Raw genomic sequence first — 21386 nt, 5'->3', positions numbered from 1 at the left:
CCGCTCCTGGGTCACCACACAGGGAAACTTTTAGTTCTTATCCTTAATCCTCCAGAATAATTGAAGATATCTTTTATTGTGTTGTGTTGGCTGATCTAAGAGTAAAGTGTTTCCATGTGAGTAACCAGAGTAAGTTGGGAGATGACAAGGACTGTGCACCGACCACACAGTTGTACAATGCAGCTTCAGTCCTCTGGCTAGTCTAGCTGACCTATTCTTCAATCAAGCCCAACTGAGAGTCACTGTGGAGGTCCAGGTGATGGAACCAGCACAATACACAGACCAGTGTATTTTATGTATACAAGAACATGCATTTGAATAAGTGACATCAATTGCAAATTCATGAAAAATGATGTCACCATCAGCATCGGAAAGGGTTCCCTGCATTAGTGATGTCACCATCAGCATAGGAAAGGGTTCCTTGCAGTAGTGATGTCACCATCAGCATCGGAAAGGGATCCCTGCATTAGTGATGTCACCATCAGCATAGGAAAGGGTTCCTTGCAGTAGTGATGTCACCATGAACATAGGAAAGGGTTCCTTGCAGTAGTGATGTCACCATCAGCATAGGAAAGGGTTCCTTGCAGTAGTGATGTCACCATGAACATAGGAAAGGGTTCCTTGCATTAGTGATGTCATCATCGGCATAGGAAAGAGTTCCTTGCAGTAGTGATGTCACCATGAACATAGGAAAGGGTTCCTTACCATAGTCATGTCACCATGAACATAGGAAAGGGTTCCTTACAGTAATGCTGGCCATAGACCTGCACGATTCGGGCCAATTGCATGATTTTCGACGAGTCTTACAATGAACTGTGTAGAAATCGTGTATTTTTGGAATAGGATACAATCCGATGCACGCTCCCGCAGCTCCTAAAATGGATCGTATGATCAGATGTGCAGCCCACAGCCCACACGTGTGCAGAGTGTACCATGTATTTTGTGCATGCGATGCATAGTGCGTCCATTCGTGTCATTTCAATGGCTTTTTCCTGATGACTGCGTGAGGCACACGATCGATCCTACGACAGATCGTGTGCAATGGAAAACAACAAAACGTGCTGCCGGGGAGCTCCGGGAGTCGTATGTGATTCTTATCTTAAACTGGTCGTGCGGGTGTATGACCAGCATAATGGTGGTTAAGCCGTGGGTCCCATTACCACAATGGTCAAACGCTGTCATGGCCAAATGAATCATATTTAATAAATGTATTTTGTAATTAGTTCATTAAACTCTTGTGTTTACATAGACATTAACACATTCTTACTTGATTTATTGGATGTTCTCCTTAGAACATTATTATACGGATGCATTGTATGTTACTCTTAAAAAGATAAGAAATGAAATCTGCAGATTCTCTGAAATTATTTTGAGATACTGATAGTGACACAGTTATAGCACTTCAAACTGAATAGCAAATCATTTGCAAAAGCCTCGAAAGTTAGTAAGTGGTATGTCACTAAGATTTTAAAAATAATAATGTTGCATTAAGAAACATTAGTGAATTCCATTGAGTTATGTGACTGCAGATGTGAGGGCCATCAAGCTTGGGATATTCAGAGTTTTCTGAACTACTAATCTGGGTGTCTGATGGGTCTGTGCCGATGGGTAAGACTGGGTACACACTTGGCAATATATCGCTCATCCTACTGACGAGCAATATATCGCGAGTGCATCGACGAGTGTGTACACCATATATATGTCTGTGTAACACAGCCAATGCCGATATATCATGTGTACAGACGATCCGCCGACCACTCATGCCCGCCCAGTTGTGATGCCAGCCCAGACATATCGAGCAGCCGATTGGTAAGTGTATAGCTTACCAATAGGCCGCTCTGGCGGCGGATCGGTCATCTGTCGTCTAAACGTATACCCAGCATTAGTGTTTGCCTACGTTGCATAGTGTTATTGGGTAATCCGGATAGCCCATACAGCTTCATGCAGAGCACAGCAAGGGAGACGCAATGAAAAGAGCGGATTACATTAATCTGTCAAAAAGAATCTGGAAGAAAGAAGAAAAACACAAAAAAATCCAAAAAATGAGCATAATTGCTTTAATCGAATGGGGGGAGTAGTACTTCATAAAATAAAACTCCATGGGAAGCTGATACAAAAATAAATGTAGAACACTTAACACAACACAGTGTGAACAATGGTCAACCCTTAAAGAGATAATAAATGCCCAAACACACAATCATTTGGATGGACCACCATACACCTAATGCAGGGCTTGACAAATTTTTCTAAAATCTAGGAGCCAGGATGAAAGTGTAGGAGACAGATCACTGTCCCCCCAAAAAAATTACAGGAGTGATTGAGGAGCACAGCTCTGTGTGTTATGCAACAGTTATACACAGTATATAAGTCCACAAAATGGTCGCAGTTGAATGGATATAGTAACATGGAGGCCCCTGCTCCTCCCCCCACCCTACAGTAATAACGGACCACATTTCATATAAAACAATGGTGCCAGAAAGTACAACAGAACCCCCCCTCACCCCGTGGTCACACCACTATCACTCTGAAGCCGCTCCGCAATCCCTGGCTACGCATAGACCCTATTACCGGGGAGATCTATGCAGGCAGAGATAGGAGACAGTAGACAGCTGGGATGTACAGGAGGCTCAGCGTAGACTGAGACATACAGCAGGGATCAGAGCTGGACAGGAGGAGTCAGCGCAGGATGGGACGGACAGGAGGAGTCAGCGCAGGCCAGGACGGACACAGGCACAGCAGTCACCGCAGGTGACACTCAGCACATGCACTCCTGTACATGAAATGAACGCCACAATACTATAGGCACGAATCTCCGCGGGGGCTGAGGAGGATCTGCTTCCTCCCTCACTGCAAAATCTGGAAGCCAGGCAGCAAAAAAATTTTGTGAATGGATTATATGTCATCATTCGTTTAAACAAACAGGTCTTTTCACCAACATAAAAACTCCCCTAATATAAGTGAGTGACGTTCACTAAAAGGTGAGTTTTTACGTTGGTGAAAAGACCTGTATGTTCAAATGACGACATATAATCCATTCGCAAAAATTTTTTTTTTTTAGCATAAAAACAGATACCAGCGCTTGGTGGTCATCCTGTATCTGCAATGATAAACGCCCAGAGCCACTTCCAAACAGGAATGAGGTTATGCAGTTTGGGGTTGACAAAGAGAGAATGAGATTTTAACCATAAGTGCCGCGAAGTTTAATTTTTTATATAAATATTGGGTGGTGCGAGGTATGAGACAGCCCAATATTCTTCTCAATGCCTTACAAAGAGGTTGTATTCGTTATACACTGAAGCTACCGATCACATATACACAGTTGGAAAATAAATCTGACATACATTTCACAGTTCAGCTTCACAGCTTGTACAGCTCAGACTATAGGTGTGAAGTATTTCATCTCCTCGCTAATACTGTTCTCAGATCAACCAAGTTTTAGTAGAAGCTACAGTACCCGTCACAGTCCGTGTTGGCAGAAATTACTAAAACTAACTCAGAAATTAAAATTTTCCCTGGAATCAGGAAGTTCACCATTTCCTTTCTTACTCCTATTTCCTGCTCAAACATTAATGCTGAAACATGGATTTCTACAATAACTCAACCCCCACAGGCGTTAATTTCGGTTCCAAAATGATGGATAATAGAGGGGAAAAACTCACCAGATGATTCACACTGAAATACTCCCGATTATGATTATTGATCTACTTATTGATAGAATACAATATATAGGTAGAATATTTTCTGATCTTAAATATGAAAAAATACACGAGGTATAGTCTTCATCCGGGTCATATCGAGGGCGGTACAACCTGCGCCACCGTTACCCATTTTGAGGAGTGCCTTGAGAGGCCACTAGCCCACTTTAGGATGCACCTGCTGCCCAGGTTCCAGCTCGCTCACAAGCACTTGGGGTGTACCTGTGCAGGGCGCTGAAGTGCCCCTGTACGGCAATGTTCCTTTATTGTGACTTATGTGAGACATGCACAATAACTGGTGCTACTTACATTCGTTCGCAACATAAGACCTATTGTCGTAAAAAGGATTTGTCACCAGGGGAAAAGAGTTCTTTGTTGGTGAACTGACACTTCAAGATTTACAGTAAAATGTAAAATATATCGAAAAATCTGGTAAATAGTGCATCCAACATTCTAATCGTGCACCGAGCAGCCCTTTGCTCCCTACTGCCAGTCACCCTCCTCAACATCAGCAATCCCTACTGGTCTAGAGTACTGGGAGCATGGGTGTAAAGCAGGGATGTTGGCACTGGAGAGACAGGACACTGCCCAGTAAGTGACCATCCTTCTAGTTGGCTCGATTTGGTAGTCTTAGTAAACGCTGTACGTGCCAGTCCCACTCACGGGCAAGCAGTAAGTAGAGATGGTTTTTATTAATTTTGGAAAACTATGTAAATTAAAAAACAAAAACACTGCCCCCGATTACAGGTAGTTTTCACTAGTTTTGCCCAAAATACACTTTACCTGCCTCTTACAGACCAATTCAGCTCAAAACAACATTCTTTTGTTAATTAGATTATCTGTAACAAATCTTACCCTTTACCCCAATGTGGTCCCAGCCACCCACCCACCCAAAAGGCTGTAACAGCCCTGTGTATCTTGCAGAGCTCCACATAGAGGCATACCTTTATTGCAAAACGTGTTGTATAATTGACCTTTCTGCTAGTAATATATAATACAGTACCTGTACCACATCATTTTCTGTAAGTAATGCAGCTGAAGTGCCGCAATGTAATGCAACAATGTAAAACAAATGATCATTTCTATCATGTTACCTTGTTCTTCCAGGATTCCATTTGGGATCTTCTTGTCGCCAGAGTTTACGTCTGCTTTACGACTCTTTCTAGACCTTGAAATAAACAATGCACAGTCTCTTAGCATGATTGCAGCAACCATATGCTTCTTGCAGGAACTCAAATACAGGAAGCTTGTTACTTATTATATAGTGAAGTTCCTGTTATACTGAAGCAAGTTTAACACTTTGTGGGTCATTTCAATCAGCCTTTCATGAAACATCAAAGATTTGTTACTACAACCACTACACCCACACTTGGAGCCTAATTCCTGCAGTGGCATCTGCCACATTATGCTACTGTCTCTACAAGGCTCTTCTCCGGTGCACCGCCGTGCGTCCGAATGTGCAAGGCCTGAGACGCCCACTCTGTGCGTCTATAGACCATCGGGCCATCTGCGCGTCTATAGACCATAGACCACTCTGCGCGTCTATAGCCTATCGGGCCATCTGCGCGTCTATAGACCATAGACCACTCTGCGCGTCTATCGACCATGGGACCATCTGGTGGGTCTTTAGACCATCGGATGCACCACTGAAACTTGGACCAGTGTATAAATTTGTGCTGCGACGCTACACAAACAAAATGGAAACGGATTCGCAGTGCGACGCAGACGCATGCAAAACACATGGCTCCACTGCGTACGACTCAGAATCAGGCCGTTAACATATACGCGTGAAGTGGCGAATGCACATTACCAGATACACTTTATTATATTCTCCTGAACACTGCCCGCCAGATAAATAGAGGGCTTCCACTACTCACAAATAATATCCAGGGAATTGGTCTATTAAACATTCTGCAATCGATATTGTACTTGCAACAGAAAGGGAAAACTATTATTGCTTTTTCTTTATAAATTGAGCTCTTGCAGCCTTCTCAGAAAACGGAGAGATTCATATCAGTAAGCGTCTGAGGTACAGGGGCTGCTAAACATTCACTGTACTTTACTGCAATATGTGCGGTAACTGCACAGTCACTCTTTGTGTGCTGAAATGATCAGAGTGCAAAGAGTATGTGCAAAGTGCAGACAAGCTCTCATTAGGGATGTGTGTGGAGTTTGTATATTCTCCCTGTGCTTGCGTGGGTTTCCTCCTGGTACTCCGGTTTCCTCCCACACTCCAAAAATATACTGGTAGGTTAATTGGCATCCAACAAAAATTAACCCTAGTGTGTATGTGTGTGCGTGTACATGTGGTAAGGAATATAGATTGTAAGCTCCACTGGGGCAGGCACTGATGTGAATGGCCAACTATTCTCTGTAAAGCGCTGCGGAATATGTGTGCGCTATATAAGTAACTGGTATTAAATAAATAAAATTTGTGCCGACCCCTGTGTTTTGGTTTTAGATCTGTATCTCCTTCAAGGTTTTGGATCTGGATTTGGTTTTGCAAAACCACCCTCAAGTGTTTTGGTTTTGGATCTGGATTTAAAAAAAATAAAATAAAAAATAGATAAAAAGTTTTAAAAACAGCTAAAAATTATGTAATTTATGCAATCCAAAACCCCAAATTCGGATTTTAAATCCAAATTCTGAACCGCAAAAAGATCAGAACCGCAACTCGGATTTACTCGGATTAATGAAATTCGTGAGGATTCGGATTTCTGGAAAACCGAACCGCACAAATCTAGCTCTCATCATCACAATTAGCAGGAATCACAGCTGCAAAATGTTTTCTACTTTTGTAGCCACTAAGGCCCTCATTCAGAGCCGTACGCTCTGAGCAGAGCGCACGCTCTGAATGAGGGCCGTCCTCCATAACTATGGAGCGTCCTCCTGGACGCTTGTATAGCTGTGGGTCACCACCCACAGCCTATACGAGCGTGCAGTTTGATGGCCGCGATGGTCTTGACCATCGCGACCATCGAAACTGCGAGCCGGAGCCTGCGGCTGAGGTTTTCAACCGCAAGGCCCGGAGTGATTTTGGCTCTATCAGAGCCAAAATCACTCCCACTGACATCACTAGTGATGTCAGTGGGCCGGCTTCTGACGGTAGGCGTTCCCTTAGGAACGCCCCCGTCAGGGAGGCACGCCCCCGGCACGCCCACCAAAGGGGGCGTGCTGTCAATCAACATCGACAGCACGCCCCCTTTGATCAGACACAACGAGCGAAGGAAAGTCCTTCGCTCGTCGCGTCTGGCGCATGCGCACGACGGAGCTCCCTCCGTCATGCGCATGCTCAGTGCAGAACATCTACCCACTTGCGAGCGGACAGCCGCTCGCGAGTGGGTCTGAATCAGGCCCTAAGTTTTTTTTATTCTTTAGTAATTCATTCGCACTTGTAGTTCCGAATATATCTATATATTTATCTAACTATCTATCTAATGTAAATAACGCATAATGTTTAATTTGCCTTATTCATGTTAGCACCAGTAACAATTACTTTGTGTTTTTTGCCAGGAAACTGGACAATTTAGACCAAACTGGACCAAAACGTGTGCTAACGATTGACAGCCAACCATATGACACGCATCTGGCCGTTTGGTGATTGGCCGGATATTGACGTGTGTCACAAGTTTCAGTGTTGGACAGCGCTAACCTGCATATAATGTGCACCCTGTTATCTGCACAGAGTAGAAGCAATGAGTTTGTGGGGAAAAATAATATTCAGAATGCAACCTGTCAAGTCACTATGGGGGAGATGTACTAAGCTCTGGAAAGTGATACATTGGAAAGTGATAAACTACCAGCCACTCAGCTGCTAACTGCCATGTTACAGGCAGTGTTTGAAAACTGACAGTTAGGAGCTGATTGGTTGGTAGTTTATCACTCCGCTCTATCACTTTCCAGAGCTTAGAACATCCTCAATGACATCACTGGGACCGCAGCCTATAAATGCCGAAGGAGTAACTAGGTTCCGTGAACTCTCTAGCCCACAAATTATCTGCTGTCACTGTGTGTAGTAATAGGTCACTGTAGTTTAATGCCCAACACGTACTGCAGAGGACTGATGACATTTCATATTAATGAGTGTGGCCTTCAAGTTTAGGATCCATCACCCTCTTACCTAAGCTTCTCCTTTGTACCAGAGAAAGACACAAATATCTCCCGTCACAGCATACAGGGAATGAGGGATGTCTGAAAGAATATCTGACTGCTAGAGCACTGTTCCAACAATATTTTTAGGAGTGCCCTAATTGCCTTTGGTCAGTATTAAATTTAGCGGTAGTGTCACCATTTTGGGTTTCTAGATAGGGGTTTAGCTTACATGTGTGGAGATGTGGGCTTACCAAATGAGGATGTGGTTTTGGTAAAGCAGAGTGTGTCCTGGGCGCATAATATTTCTGATCAAAGGTGTCCTGTATTTTGCCGTGCACAGAGCATGGAAAAATAACTCTCAGTGTTGTGTCCCCCGGAAAAGAAAATACATATATATATATATATATATATATATATATAATAAAATAGTGTACACTATGTGTTGCGATGGACTGGGGCTGCAAACCGGCCCTGGCATGGTTAGGTTGGGCAGAAAAGGGGTGTGGTTAGGCATCACGCGGGCATGGCTCTGATTGCTGGCTGAACACCAGAGCTGTTTGTCCAAGATTTCAGGCAGCCGGACCAGCCCATCTCCCCTTGTGGCATTTGCCAGTAGTGCCAGATGGCCAGGTTGACCCGGACTGTGTGCTAAAAGCTGGACTCAACTTTTAAGTTGGCCTGTTGAAGTTGGCTCACTCCTGGGAAGCTACCTCATCCAGTTCCTCTGGCTTACACGCTTGGCAAGGGAGCTGTGACTGTATGTAAGGAGCTGCCCAGAAGCGAGCAGAGCTTAGCATACAATATGACCCTGAAGCTAACCGGCCATTTGCTTTTATGGAAGACACTTTTGTACACATGCATAATACACAAGTATGTAAGTAAATAGAATATTTCACCCAATCAACCATAAACAGGTTATTGAAATAGATGTACCTGAATTTCATTTCAATGACATTACCTTAAAAGATACCCAGCCAGAAGAATGAGAACAAAGCAAACGAACAATGGTACCAGCACGGAGGTTAGAAGCTGGGAGGTGTCATTCCCAGGGGATATTGTAGTATCTGCAAATAAAAAAATATGTCATTAATGTTTAGCTGCTATGGACTTCGCTCATTGACATCTACGTTATATATTATAAACTGCTACTGTGCAATATTTTAACTTATAGGGGTAAATACAGTTAGGGGCGATGTAAGATCTTTTGTTCTGGCGGGATGTGCAATGCACACAAATCCTGTACATATAGTAGCCTTACATCGTGCATCTTCCTCCGCACCCCTATGGGAAAGGTAAAATGTAAGCTGCAGGGGCAATGTAGGGGCGCAAGACAACATCGCTTTTAATTGTATTGCCCCCATAAGCTGCCACTTTTGTGCCATGAACCCTGTTGTTGTAATTGTCTAACTGGTAGAACACGGAAACTCTTTGGCGCAGGTAAGAAAAGAAACCAATGTACAGTACACCGTACATCTGTGTAATGACTTTTCAGATTAGTTAATCACCAATTTGTGATAAGGTTTTGATCTCTGTTTTTTACGGACAACTGGAGTGATGAATAAAAAACTTTGTTCCAGCAAAGCTATTTCTAATATTCCGTTTTGCTTTGAAGATCGAAGAATATAAAACTGATAATTAGCGGACGTTTAGCACTTCTAGTAGAAAAAAAAAAAATCAAAACCGCTCAGTGTCAAAGAAGAAACAGTAGCTGCTGATACGTGGAAATCACCCATCCAGGAACTAGTTCCTTAGTGTGTGCCTTCTGGTATGAGCATTTGAGACTTGCAGTAAGGTTCTTGACGCGTTTCACGGGCACACTTGCTTGTTTCATCAGAAGCGTGTAAGAGATCATGGCTCAGAGGTGATGGTGGTCAGGTGTACAGTGTTACTAAATAATAAAGACAATCCAGGATAAATAACTGGCATCTGTAAACATAAATGACCTGACGAGTAATACTAGATCAGTTCATGCTGCCAGTTTGGCATAAAAAACAGGACCGTATAAAATACATATTTGTGCAAGTAAAAACAATAGACTAAAAGGGCTTGCCCAAGATATGTATAATTAAAACTGTAAGATCCTAGTAAAACTGATGTGGTATAATAAATCATAACAGATATCTATAGATGCCATCACATGCTCACTACTGCCTGTAGCTTTTTAATTATTTGTTCCCCTTCGAGTTGTATTATTTACATATTTTTTATTCAATCAATAGCTGATTTTTTTTTATTTATTTGTATGCAGATTTCTTCACTTGATTGACTGATCTTGTAAGATATTTATATGCATTGTTTGTAAATGTTATAGAAAACAAGCAGTTTTTGAGACAAAGGGCCCAATGTAATAGCCTGCGACTTGCCGGAGCCGGCGCAACTCCGGCGAGATAGTCGTAACATTTAAAGTTTTTAGCGCAATTAGATTAACAAACTAATTGCAGCTTTAAATCGAATGGCTCTTGCGGTCAGAATCGAGCTGGCTCTCGCAATTCTTCGAGCCATTACATTTGTCCCGAAGACTTGCTTTACATATATATATATATATATATGCAATGGAAACAAACCGGCACTCCGTGTAAACTGGCTATATACCTTGCCTGGGTGCGCTCCCCGGGGGTTGATGTCCTCCGTAACAGATAGAAATGAACAAAAACGGTGGCACTCACATTAATTGAATTGGAAGACCTGTGAGTGCCACCGTTTTTGTTCATTTCTATCATATATATATATATATATATATATATATATATATATGTCCTTTGATATACCATGTCAGTTTTACTAGTCACCTGCTGTTTTAAAAGATACATAACACCTTTTCTAGGCTTTCTACGCTATGGTTTTTATCTGCACAAATATGTATGCTATACTGTATGTCCTGTTTTTTTTTTAATCCAAATTGATCGAATGCATTGAAAAATTGTTACCTACAAGGTCACTTATAGTTACATAAGCCTGTTTCCATTATTTATTCTGGATTGATATTATATTTGGAAGCACTGTACACCTGATCACCAGCGCCTGTGAGCCTTCATGTTTTATACTGATGAAGCTGACAGGCACGCCAATAAAATATGCATCAATCACCATACTGCAAGACTCATACGCTCCTACCAGAACGAACACACTAAGACACTAGTTCATGGACGGGATACTTTCTACGTATGAACAACTACGGTTTCATCTGGGACCATGTGAACCGTTTTGACTTTTGTGTTTTACATGAATGCGGAATGTCAGCTAATTATCAATTTCATATGAGTAGATTGACCTTCAAAATAGGATGAAATATTAGAAAGATCTTTAGCTGGAAGAAATTATTTCCTTCACCGCTACTGATGGTGAAGGAGATTTATCAAAGCTTGGAGAAAGATAACATACCAATCAATCTGCTTGTAACTGTCATTTTTCAAACAAAGCTTGTAAAACGAGAGTTAGGAGCTGATTGGTTGGTACTTTATCTCTCTCCAAGCTTTGATAAATCTCCTACAGAGTTCACAACCGCACCACAAATAGCGGATTAGATTTTGATTAACTAATTTTTTTAATTAATTACAAACATAAGAGGTCCATCTACCGATAGCTTCCGAAGGGTAACTTGACCTCCTTCTAAGTCTTACTTGGCTGCAAACTACTGGGATTCTTACTTCCAAAAGCAGAGAGTCGCTGGCCATGTTCTTTCATCATTGTCTAATTAACAAGTTTTGCAGAATATAAAAGATGCCTCTCTGTTTGTATAAAAAAAATACAGAGAGTTCACACCAATTCTTCTTTCTAAATGAAATGCATATTTAACAAACATATGTAAAGAATAGAGAAAATAATTACAATAAAACAATCGGATCTATGCAGAGCATTCTTGGGCGGCAATAGTGGCACTCCAGCTATTGCGGAATTAGAAGTCCCAGAATGCCCTACAGCTCTACCCCTCAACAGCTGCAGACTAGAGCCACAAGCTGAATATATCTGATTAAGATCAAGGTCAGTAAAACATATGGATAAAACTTATAGAGAAATCTTTCATTCTCTTCAGCTCTGCAGTTACGAAAGGAAGCTGCCATACGACCTACTTTGAAATCATAAAACTGAATATCCCCAATAAGCAACAAAGCAATGGTAGCTACAATGGCCAAAATACCATGAACATTTAAATAATATCTGCATAACTAAAGCAATATAGATATATATATATATATATATATATATATATATATATATATATATCTTGAAATCTGCATACAAATCAATAAAAAAAAATCAATTATTGAATGAATAAAAAATATGTAAATACAGGTTGAGTCTGCCATATCCAAAATTCCAAAATGCTTGGGACCAGGGGTATTTTGGATAACGGAATACTCCGTATTTTGGAAAATTTGCATATCATAACGAAATATCTTGGGAATGGAACCCCAATATACACACAGAATGCATTTATGTGTTATATACACCTTATACACATGGAGGTCATTTTATACAATATTTTCAATAATTTTGTGGCTCAAGCAAAGTTTGTGTATATACATAAAATTCAGTTATGTTTCATATACACCCTATACACACAGCCTGAAGGTAATTTTATACAATATTTTTAATAAATTTGTGCCTTAAACAAAGTTTGTTTACATTGAACCATCAAAAACCAAAGGTCTCATTATCTCAGTCATGCCAAAATTATTTTGTAATATTTGGATATACAACTCCTAGAGCAGGGGTGGGGAACCTTTTTTCTGCCGAGGGCCATTTTAATATATATAACAGTGGGCCTGATTCAGAGCTGCTCGTAAGCGGCCGCTCGTTCGCTCCGAGCGATGTTCACACATCTGCGCATGCGTATGGGTCGTAATGCGCATGTGCCAACCAGTCATTGCGGTCGGAAATAGAGCGCTCGCAAAATAGCGAGTGCCTGCTAATTTGAGTGACAGGATGAGGCGTTTGTGGGTGAAAACAGGGGAAGGTGCTTGAAAACGGGGAGTGGTGATCCGAACGCAGGCGTGCCAAACGGTCAAAACGGGCGTTTTAAAGGTGTGCATAATTAACAAAGCAGCGTCATCGACCACGTCACTTGGTTGTTTCTTAGCCTGAACTGTTCGCATTATTGCGGTAGGAAAATCCTACCACAAGCACTGCGAGCAGTTCAGATGCCTTTCGATGTACTCGATTAATCAAATAAATAGCGGAGATGACGTAGGATGCGAGCGGCCAGGGGGCGTCTTTACAAAAGGCTCGCTCAGACATAGAGGCTTTGCGGTCAACAGACCGCAAAGAGCGAAAGGCTCAATTTAAATAGCCGGCCCCTTTTTCTGAACGAGCAAGCGCAAATAGCGTCCGGCTCTGAATCAGGCCCAGTATTCGCGGGCCTGGTGCAGGCCACGACCCTCCATGTGACATCACACGGGGCGGGGCCACAATCGCCGGTGATTACTGCAATGCCCGGAGCATCCTGAGGATGCTCTGGGGAGCTGTAAGGGCACCACTGCTGCATAGATTCTGGCAGCAGGCTGCCATTCTAGGCAGGAAATGAATGGATACAGCGCTAAAAATTAAAATATATGTATATATACACCATGTATGTAATAGTGATGGAACAGATTGGATTAGGTGAAAAAACACATTTATTAAAACACAGCTGATATTAAAATCATGCAATGAAATATAAAATCAAGGAATGATTTCCTAAATAGGAATATATATATAAATCTCTGTCATCATAGGTAGAATATCACAGATATAGTTAACACTGTATAATATTTAGCGTCTGGGAAATACACTATTTGATCAACATACACCTTTTCCCAGTTATAGCCTCTCTAGAATGGCAAATGATGTTTGGAATGTTGCACATGAAATGCAATGGATGGTAACACAGGGCCTGATTCAGACCCGCTCGCGAGTGCTGAGCGCATGTGCCCAAGTGCGCATGCGCGAGACCCAAGCAGTCTTTAAGGGTCTCGCACCAAAGGGGGCGTGCTGTCGAAGGTGATTGACAGCACGCCCCCTTTGGTGGGCGTGCCGGGGGCGTGTTTGCCCAGACGGAGGCGTTCCCATGGGAACACCTACCGTCTGGGTCCGGCTACACTGACATTATAGATACGCCACTGACCATACCAAATGATTCCGGGGGCCTTATACAGCCCCCGGGCCTGAGGTTCCCCATCCCTGTCCTAGGGGAACAAATAATTAAAAAGCTACAGGCAGAACTCTGTATCTTGAAGTTTGTGTGACATATTGGTCTTCTGTTATATAGTACAGGTTTAGTCTCCCATATCCAAATATTCCGAAATACAGAATATTTTTACAGTATAAAATAACCTTCAGGCTGTGTGTATAAAGTGTATATGAAACATAAATGAATTTCATGTATGAACACAAACTTTTTTTTGATGCACAAAATAGATAAAAATATTGTATAAAATGACCTGCAGGCTGTGTGTATAAGGTGTATATAGAACATAAATACATTCTGGTGTTTAGATTTGGGTCCCATTCCCAAGACATTTCATTATGATATGCAAATATTCCAAAATACGTCATATTCCGATGTCCAAAATACCCCTGGTCCCAAGCATTTTGGATATGGGAGACTCAACCTGTACAAGCATAGTTGCAGGGGTGCAGCTGGTATCTAACTCCTAACTGAGGAAGGAGCACCCTACAAGTCTCCCACACCACAGTTTGGTTGCAGACAATTTCTCACTTTTCCCAGCTTACTGAAGCTCACTCTAGTTATCAGGCCATTACTGCTGTCATAGTGACTAAAACAAAGCTTACAACTGGTTATAAGCATAGGTGGCTTTTTATTGAATACTAAAACAGCAACCATGATTTGATCAGTAGGAGAAGTGTCAGAGAGCCAGAGGAAGGTACAAATTGTCTATTTCATGTACATGGGGGCAATGACAAAGTTTGCTATAGCATAGGCAAACACAAGTGAGGCGGTGTTTCCAGTTGCCCCGAACCTCTCCCAGCCTGGCCAGGGGGTCGAATCATGACCACAGTAGTAAAATATATAATGTGGTTTTACTACAGCTGCGGGTGCACCCTGCTGTTGAAGGGGCGGAACAGAGCTGTTGCACGTGCCCAGGGGCAGCAGCTTCGCCTGCCGTGACTTCTGTGTATGTGGATCTGAGCTTTCAATCAGTTCAATCGGATTAAAGAGACCAGAGAGCAGCTGCAAGAAATAAGAGACAGGCGTCTTATTATGAGGTGGGAGCATATGTGCTTATAAAGATCAGTTCTATCTCTTACTGGTTACATTATGTATGTATATTTATTATGGGTTGTTTAACCTTTCCCTTGCCACCAGGGTTGTTTCTAGACAATCTGCAAACAGGCAAAATGCGCTGTGTAGAGTCATGCGCAGTGATGTCATAGAGTCATTCAGATATGCACCGGGGGTTACCTTTGGGGAGGGGTATGTGCCCAGGGGTTACCTTTGGGAAGAGGAGCCTGGGACTGGGAGAGGGCCAGACGGGCGCCTGGCAGCGCGATCAATTTATTATTTACTATTAGCCATGGGCACGGTGTGTCGCCGGGCCTGACAGCGCGATCAATTTATTATTTACTATTAGCCATGGGCACGGTGTGTCGCCGGGCCTGACAGCTGCCAGCAGGGGACGCCCGCCCCTAGGGCCGCATGTTTATTACCCCTGCTATAGGAAGTCAGTGTTTCTCAAAATCAGCCCTCAGGGAACCCTAACAGTGCTGGGTGCGGTACATGTGCACCTCCAGCCCCCCTAGTTGCGTCCCCTGCCTGCACCCACTGTGCAATGCAGTGAATCGTGACATTGTGCAGGAAGGGTGGAGCGAATTGCATCAGCACCACCCACGTAAGGATCTGGAAGGTGGCAGTACTCTATCGGAAGGGTGGGAGAACTCAACGAAATTCCCGGAGATTCTGGAGAAGAGGCAGGTATTTGTCATAGCCAAGTGCCGCACTTCCAGAGCCAAAAGAGAATGCTGCCCCCACACCGCACCTGCTAAGATAAAATAACCTCCAACAGACAGGGGGACCCAGCGCCTTGAGGTCACTATTTGTTGCACTGTACAGCAAGGGCCGGATCACAATGATTCTCGACCATCTCCTACATCTCCCGGTAGCGGCCAGAGAAACATCGGGGAGTCTGAAGAGAGGTAAACTTTGCTTTCTAGTAATGAATGTGTGGCTACAAAAAAAATAAAAATGAAACTAATTACATTGATATTTGTCGAAGCTGGATTATTGACTGAGACAAGATTAGTTTAAAATTGGATCGCAGCGACGCCATCTTGTGACTGGCCACAAGACGCCATCTTGGAAATTAAATCGCAAGACGCTATTTTGCGAATGGCCGCCCAAGTGCCATTTTAGATAAACTCACACTTTAGTACAGGGGTCTTCAAACTTGGCCCTCCAGCTGCTGAGGAACTACACATCCCAGCATGCACTGCCACCTTTTTGATATAACAGCATGCTAAAACTATGTGCAGTGCATGCTGGGATGTGTAGTTCCACAGCATCTGGAGGGCCAAGTTTGAAGACCCCTGCTTTAGTACATGTGGCGATATTACTATTAGCATCATACGATTGCATCTTACACCATTTCTCATACACACATTAATACGCACAATTGCGCAGTTAACTAGTCGCATATTAGCGAATGCATAAGATCCTGTATGAAAACGCAGATTATTAGCTTCATGCACACGCATCTGCCCCAAGTTAACTAGCGTCTTTACATCAAACCCCACATACTCACACATTACATATCCACATACAAGGTTCCATAAGCTTTAAGGTATAAGATTCAAGTATGCACATTTACTATAATTGCTATGAAATAAAGATTATTTTGTAACTAAGGTTTTATACGTGATAAATAAGCTATGTTTGGTATTGTACTGATGCGTACTCTCTCAACAGTATTCCGGTAACATCGATGTAGAGATCGCAACATGCATTCTCAATTTATGGACCGCAGAGACTTCAAGCAACAAAATGTACATTATATGACCAACTGTTAGGATTTGCATGAGGCGGGAAACCAGAGACCACCAGTTGTTAGAGGCTGGACTGTGTCTATTTGAACCAACCTGTTAGATGCCTTGTAACATATGCCCTCTCCTTTAGGACCAATGGTATTAGCAACAAACTTCTCTATTGTGTTGTCTATTTCTGGGGGGGTATAAATATGTGTGCTCTGACCCTGGGTTTCTAGTCTTCGTGCTGAATGCTGATTGACGAGGGGTTTCTTGCTGATGCTTACATCTGGTCCAGAGCGCTGCGTATGTATAACTGTACTTGGGTCTGTATAATTCCTTTGCGCTAAATTGAACTTATAACTAGCATGTAACTGACTGTACTTTTACTTGAATAATAATACTTTGTGCTTTGGAACCACAGGTTCTAGGTCTGGAGTCTTTATTTACTGTATAACTGCGTACGCAAAATAGCGTCATCCTTAGAGGTTTATAGGCTGGATATCAGGAGGTATAGGCAGGGGTGTATAGAGGTTCAAAGGCAGTATTGTTAGTTGGGGGCTCGTAGTGAAGTCACTTACCTACTCACACGGCACATACGGTTATCGATATCTCACCAAAGGGTGGAGTGGCCACATGCAGGGTTTACCTGCAACCGCTCGGTGCTGAGAAATCGCTACCCGTTTTCGTGTGAGCCAGGGACGCTGACTAGAATCCAGGGACAAGAGAGGAAAAAGTTTGTTTTCCTTTGTTGATAGAACCTAACATTTAAAGGGGTGCCGCAGTATAGAAAACGCGGCTGAGTCGCAGTTTTGCGCACAGTAAAGACGCATTTTTGTGTACGCAGCTAAAGGTTGTCATACGGTTGTGTGGTAGTCGCATTATTGTGTATGTGACTGGTCGCACAATAGCGTATACGTACTTCCTGTTGTGCTGCCACGTGTTTAAACAACGCCATTGAGTTAACATTATCAATTGTTGCTAAATATCTGGGTTAACGTGTATTTTTCTGCGCAGGAAAAAAGTGTGTAACTGTGAGTGTTTGTTTAGGGTGTAACACGGGACCTAAATGTTAAGGATATTGTAGGACCGTTAAGTGCTAGGCGCAGGAGTTGGCCTAGTGACTCGGTAGCAGCTTACCGTTTACTTTCCACAAAGCAGGTGTATGGTTTGTTATTTTTGTTAGGGTTCGGCCCCCAGCATGATTATAGCGTTCAGTAATCAATGTGTGTGATCTGTTAGGCTATTTGAACACTATAATTGAACCGCATAATCTTGGCTAGATTGTGATTGTGAGCTGGCGGGAGAGTGGACGAAATCAACTGGAACACAAAGGGTATTTTGCTGCCCACTAGCAGTTGAAAGGTAGTCAAAAAGGGATTGCTGAGCGGAAGCGGCCTTTACTTCCGTAGGTGAGTGGATGAGTGTAGAAGTCCTCCATAAGGTTTGCGAATACGCTTTTCCAAGACGTTCGCAGGTAAGTGAAAGTATCTTGACTGTCTTTCACCAGTTTAAATCTTTATTGAAAAACGTAGGAGTTGTCTCAGAATGGGAGCCACGCAAACAATAGAGATGTTAGACAATGATGTGCTGCTAATGGAAGCGCCGCTTGGATCGGCCCGTCGTATTATGCATACTAAGTACGGTACTTATGCAATAAGGTATTGTGATGTATGGTTTAAAATGACGATGAAGAGTGTTAGACCGTTTCCCAGAATTGCTAGTTTTGATAAAGATGTATTAGATAATGTCCGGGATCACATCAGTCTGATGCGCTCCCGAGAGAAAAAGGTCAAATATTATGAATGTTTAAAGTTGTGGCAGCATGAAGGGGATGCGTGGCTTAAAAATGCGCAAGCGACGCAAACTAGCGTTGCGAGCGCATTGCCAGAGAATACATCCGCGACGCTGAATTGTAATGCGGGCGAGCCACAAAATGGCGCGCACGTGCAGCAAGGTAGCGTTGCGGAAGGTATTGCCAGCAGTTCACGCACCACCCCCACCTTATGTTGATGGAGGTGCAAGTACAGTTATCAAAAATACCCATAAAAATGTAACAAGCAATTTGTACCCTCTCTTAAGCAACTATAAAGAAACTGTTCATGATGTGGATGATGAGCCTACTGTAATGTCTGCCATTTCCCATGCTGTGCAAATGATAGATGCTACACCACAACAATCACGAGTGGTGCCGCCATCTCCATCAGTAACAGCAAGGGAAGTGCTAACACCCTCTGCACCTGTAGAGGAAGTTGTTACTACCATACGTAGCAGCAACAGATTAAACCCCCAGCCAGGTAACAAGGTCAAAAGGTAGCAGCGCTACCGGTCTGCATCCCATTCGGACAATAACTGATACCGAATGGAAATGCAGATGCGAACGGTGTAGTGCCCACGAGGGAAGTGGTAATGCATTGTCCTTGGACAAGAGCAGAACTAAATTCCATCATAAATGATTTAACCGATCTCAAAAAGGAACTAGCCAATTGTCAGAGATTTTTGAGGAATTTGGATAGTTCTCATGAGCCAACTAATAAAGATTGACGTGTGGTGTTAAGGGCCTGTCTACCACGCAATACCGACGTGACAAAATTTATCACGGATTGTGTATTGGATGGTGACGTTCCCTTAACAGACCAAGTAAACCAAGGTAACATTTCTCGCATTGTAACTCAATTGGATATATATTTTCCGGTAGTAGTTAACTGGAACAAAATTTTCACCATAAAGCAAAAGGAGAGTGAATCTGCAGAAGAGTATTGTGACCGGTCTCTGCAGGCTATCATCCAATACACTGGGATAGAAGATATTAAAGATAGCACTCACCACAGGGGAATGATAGTCACGGTACTCATGGACGTTCTTAAGGAAAACTTAAAGACTCGGGTTCAGACCTCACAACCTGGCTGGAGGGGAGTCACAATAGATACACTCATAGAATATGATAAGAACATCTCAAAGAAGAGAGAGACCCAGAGCGAAAAAACTAATGGCTGTCAGTATCCAGGCTCTGGAAGGAATGACGGTAACATCACAGCCAGCAGACACACTTGCATCTACACACACACCTACACCTGAACAGTTATATGCCCTCACTAATCCCACGCAACAGCAAACACAGCTCCATTCTACTAACCCTACACAACCACAGGTCCCACACTACTCACAAACTTCATATCCCCCATACCCCTACCCATATCCATCACCTTTTCCCCCTGCTCAAACCTCACAACAACCCGTGTCTTCATCCGATCCACGAATATGTTTTAATTGTAACCAGCCAGGACATTTAATTAAAAACTGCAGAGTAAAAAGGGTAGGACCCCCAAACCAGAGAGTACCTGGATATCCCCATAAGGGATATGCACAGAGAACAGCAAATGTCCAGCAGGCACCAGCTCCAATTGTGGCCGTTAATGCTTTATTGGAGAATGGTAGTCAACGCTAGGGGTCAGGTCATACCTGTAGTCGACAGATAGCCAGGTTAATAGGGAAGTACTAGGGAAGAACCGGTCATGATGGTTGATGTAGCTGGTACTGAATATCCTTTTCTTGTAGACACGGGCGAGCAGGTCAGTGATAAAATCTCCCGTTAATTTACAGGTGACCAACGAGACAGTACCAACAATGGGTGTAACAGGTAAAGTGGAACATTGGGCCTGATTCAGAGCTGGACGCTATTTGCGCTCGCTTGTTCAAAAAAGGGTCCGGATATTTAAATTGAGCGCTCGCTCTTTGCGGTCTGTTGACGCCTCTATGTCTGAGCGAGCGAACGAAACATGCGCTCGCTATTTTGTAAAGACGCCCCCTGGCCGCTCGCATCCTACGTCATCTCCGTTATTTATTAGATTAATCGAGTAGATCGAAAGGCGTCTGAACTGCTCGCAGTGCTTGTGGTTGGATTTTCCTACCGCAATCATGCGAACAGTTCAGGCTAAGAGACAACCAAGTGACGTGGCCGATGACGCTGCTTTGTTAGTTATGTACACCCTTAAATTAAAACTCCCGTTTTAACCGTTTGGCACGCCTGCGTTCGGATCGCCACTCCCCGTTTTCAAGCACCTTCCCCTGTTACCACCCACAAATGCCTCATCCTGTCACCCAAATTAGCAGGCACTTGCTATTTTGCGAGCGCTCGATTTCCGACCGCACTGACTGCTTGGCGCATGCGCATTACGGCCCATAAGCATGCGCAGTTGTGTGAACATCGCTCGGAGTGAACGAGCGGCCGCTTACGAGCGGCTCTGAATCAGGCCCATTATCCTTTAACAAAGTCCACAGAGGTTACTATTGGGCCGTTGCATACCAGACATTCTTTTCTTTTGGCTGCTGCGGCTCCTACTAACCTGCTGGGCAGAGACTTGTTATGTAAGATGGGATGTGTTATATATTGCACCCCTGATGGTGTATTTTTAGATATCCCCGAGAGAGTTGCGCACGAGGTGCAGGATATGTTGGACACTCCCCAAAGGATAATGTATCACTCTACCAGTTTAAATGAAAATCCATCCTAGATAGATCAAATGTTGTCCCAAATTCCAGATTCCCTTTGGACTACGGATGGACAGGACACTGGATTAATGGCAAACGTAAGCCCCGTAATGGTAACTTTAAAAAGCGGTAGGCAAGCTCCAAAAATTC

The 21386-nt window shown here is 43.2% G+C and overlaps 1 protein-coding gene across 1 annotated transcript in view; it reads right to left on the bottom strand.

The window, feature by feature from the left end:
• PTPRE (protein tyrosine phosphatase receptor type E) overlaps positions 1-21386 on the bottom strand; it is a 236351-nt gene that overhangs the window by 57007 nt on the left and 157958 nt on the right. Inside the window, exons 3-4 of the mRNA XM_088452177.1 lie at positions 8746-8851; positions 4790-4863 (exon numbers count right to left, since the gene is read on the bottom strand). Coding sequence (XP_088308303.1) covers positions 4790-4863; positions 8746-8851 — 180 coding nt within the window. The remainder of the gene's footprint in view (positions 1-4789; positions 4864-8745; positions 8852-21386) is intronic.

The sequence above is a fragment of the Taudactylus pleione genome, unplaced genomic scaffold, assembly GCF_031769625.1.
Source record: "Taudactylus pleione unplaced genomic scaffold, aTauple2 ptg000034l, whole genome shotgun sequence".
NCBI lineage: Eukaryota > Metazoa > Chordata > Amphibia > Anura > Myobatrachidae > Taudactylus > Taudactylus pleione.
This window is presented reverse-complemented; position numbering and strand designations above follow the sequence as displayed.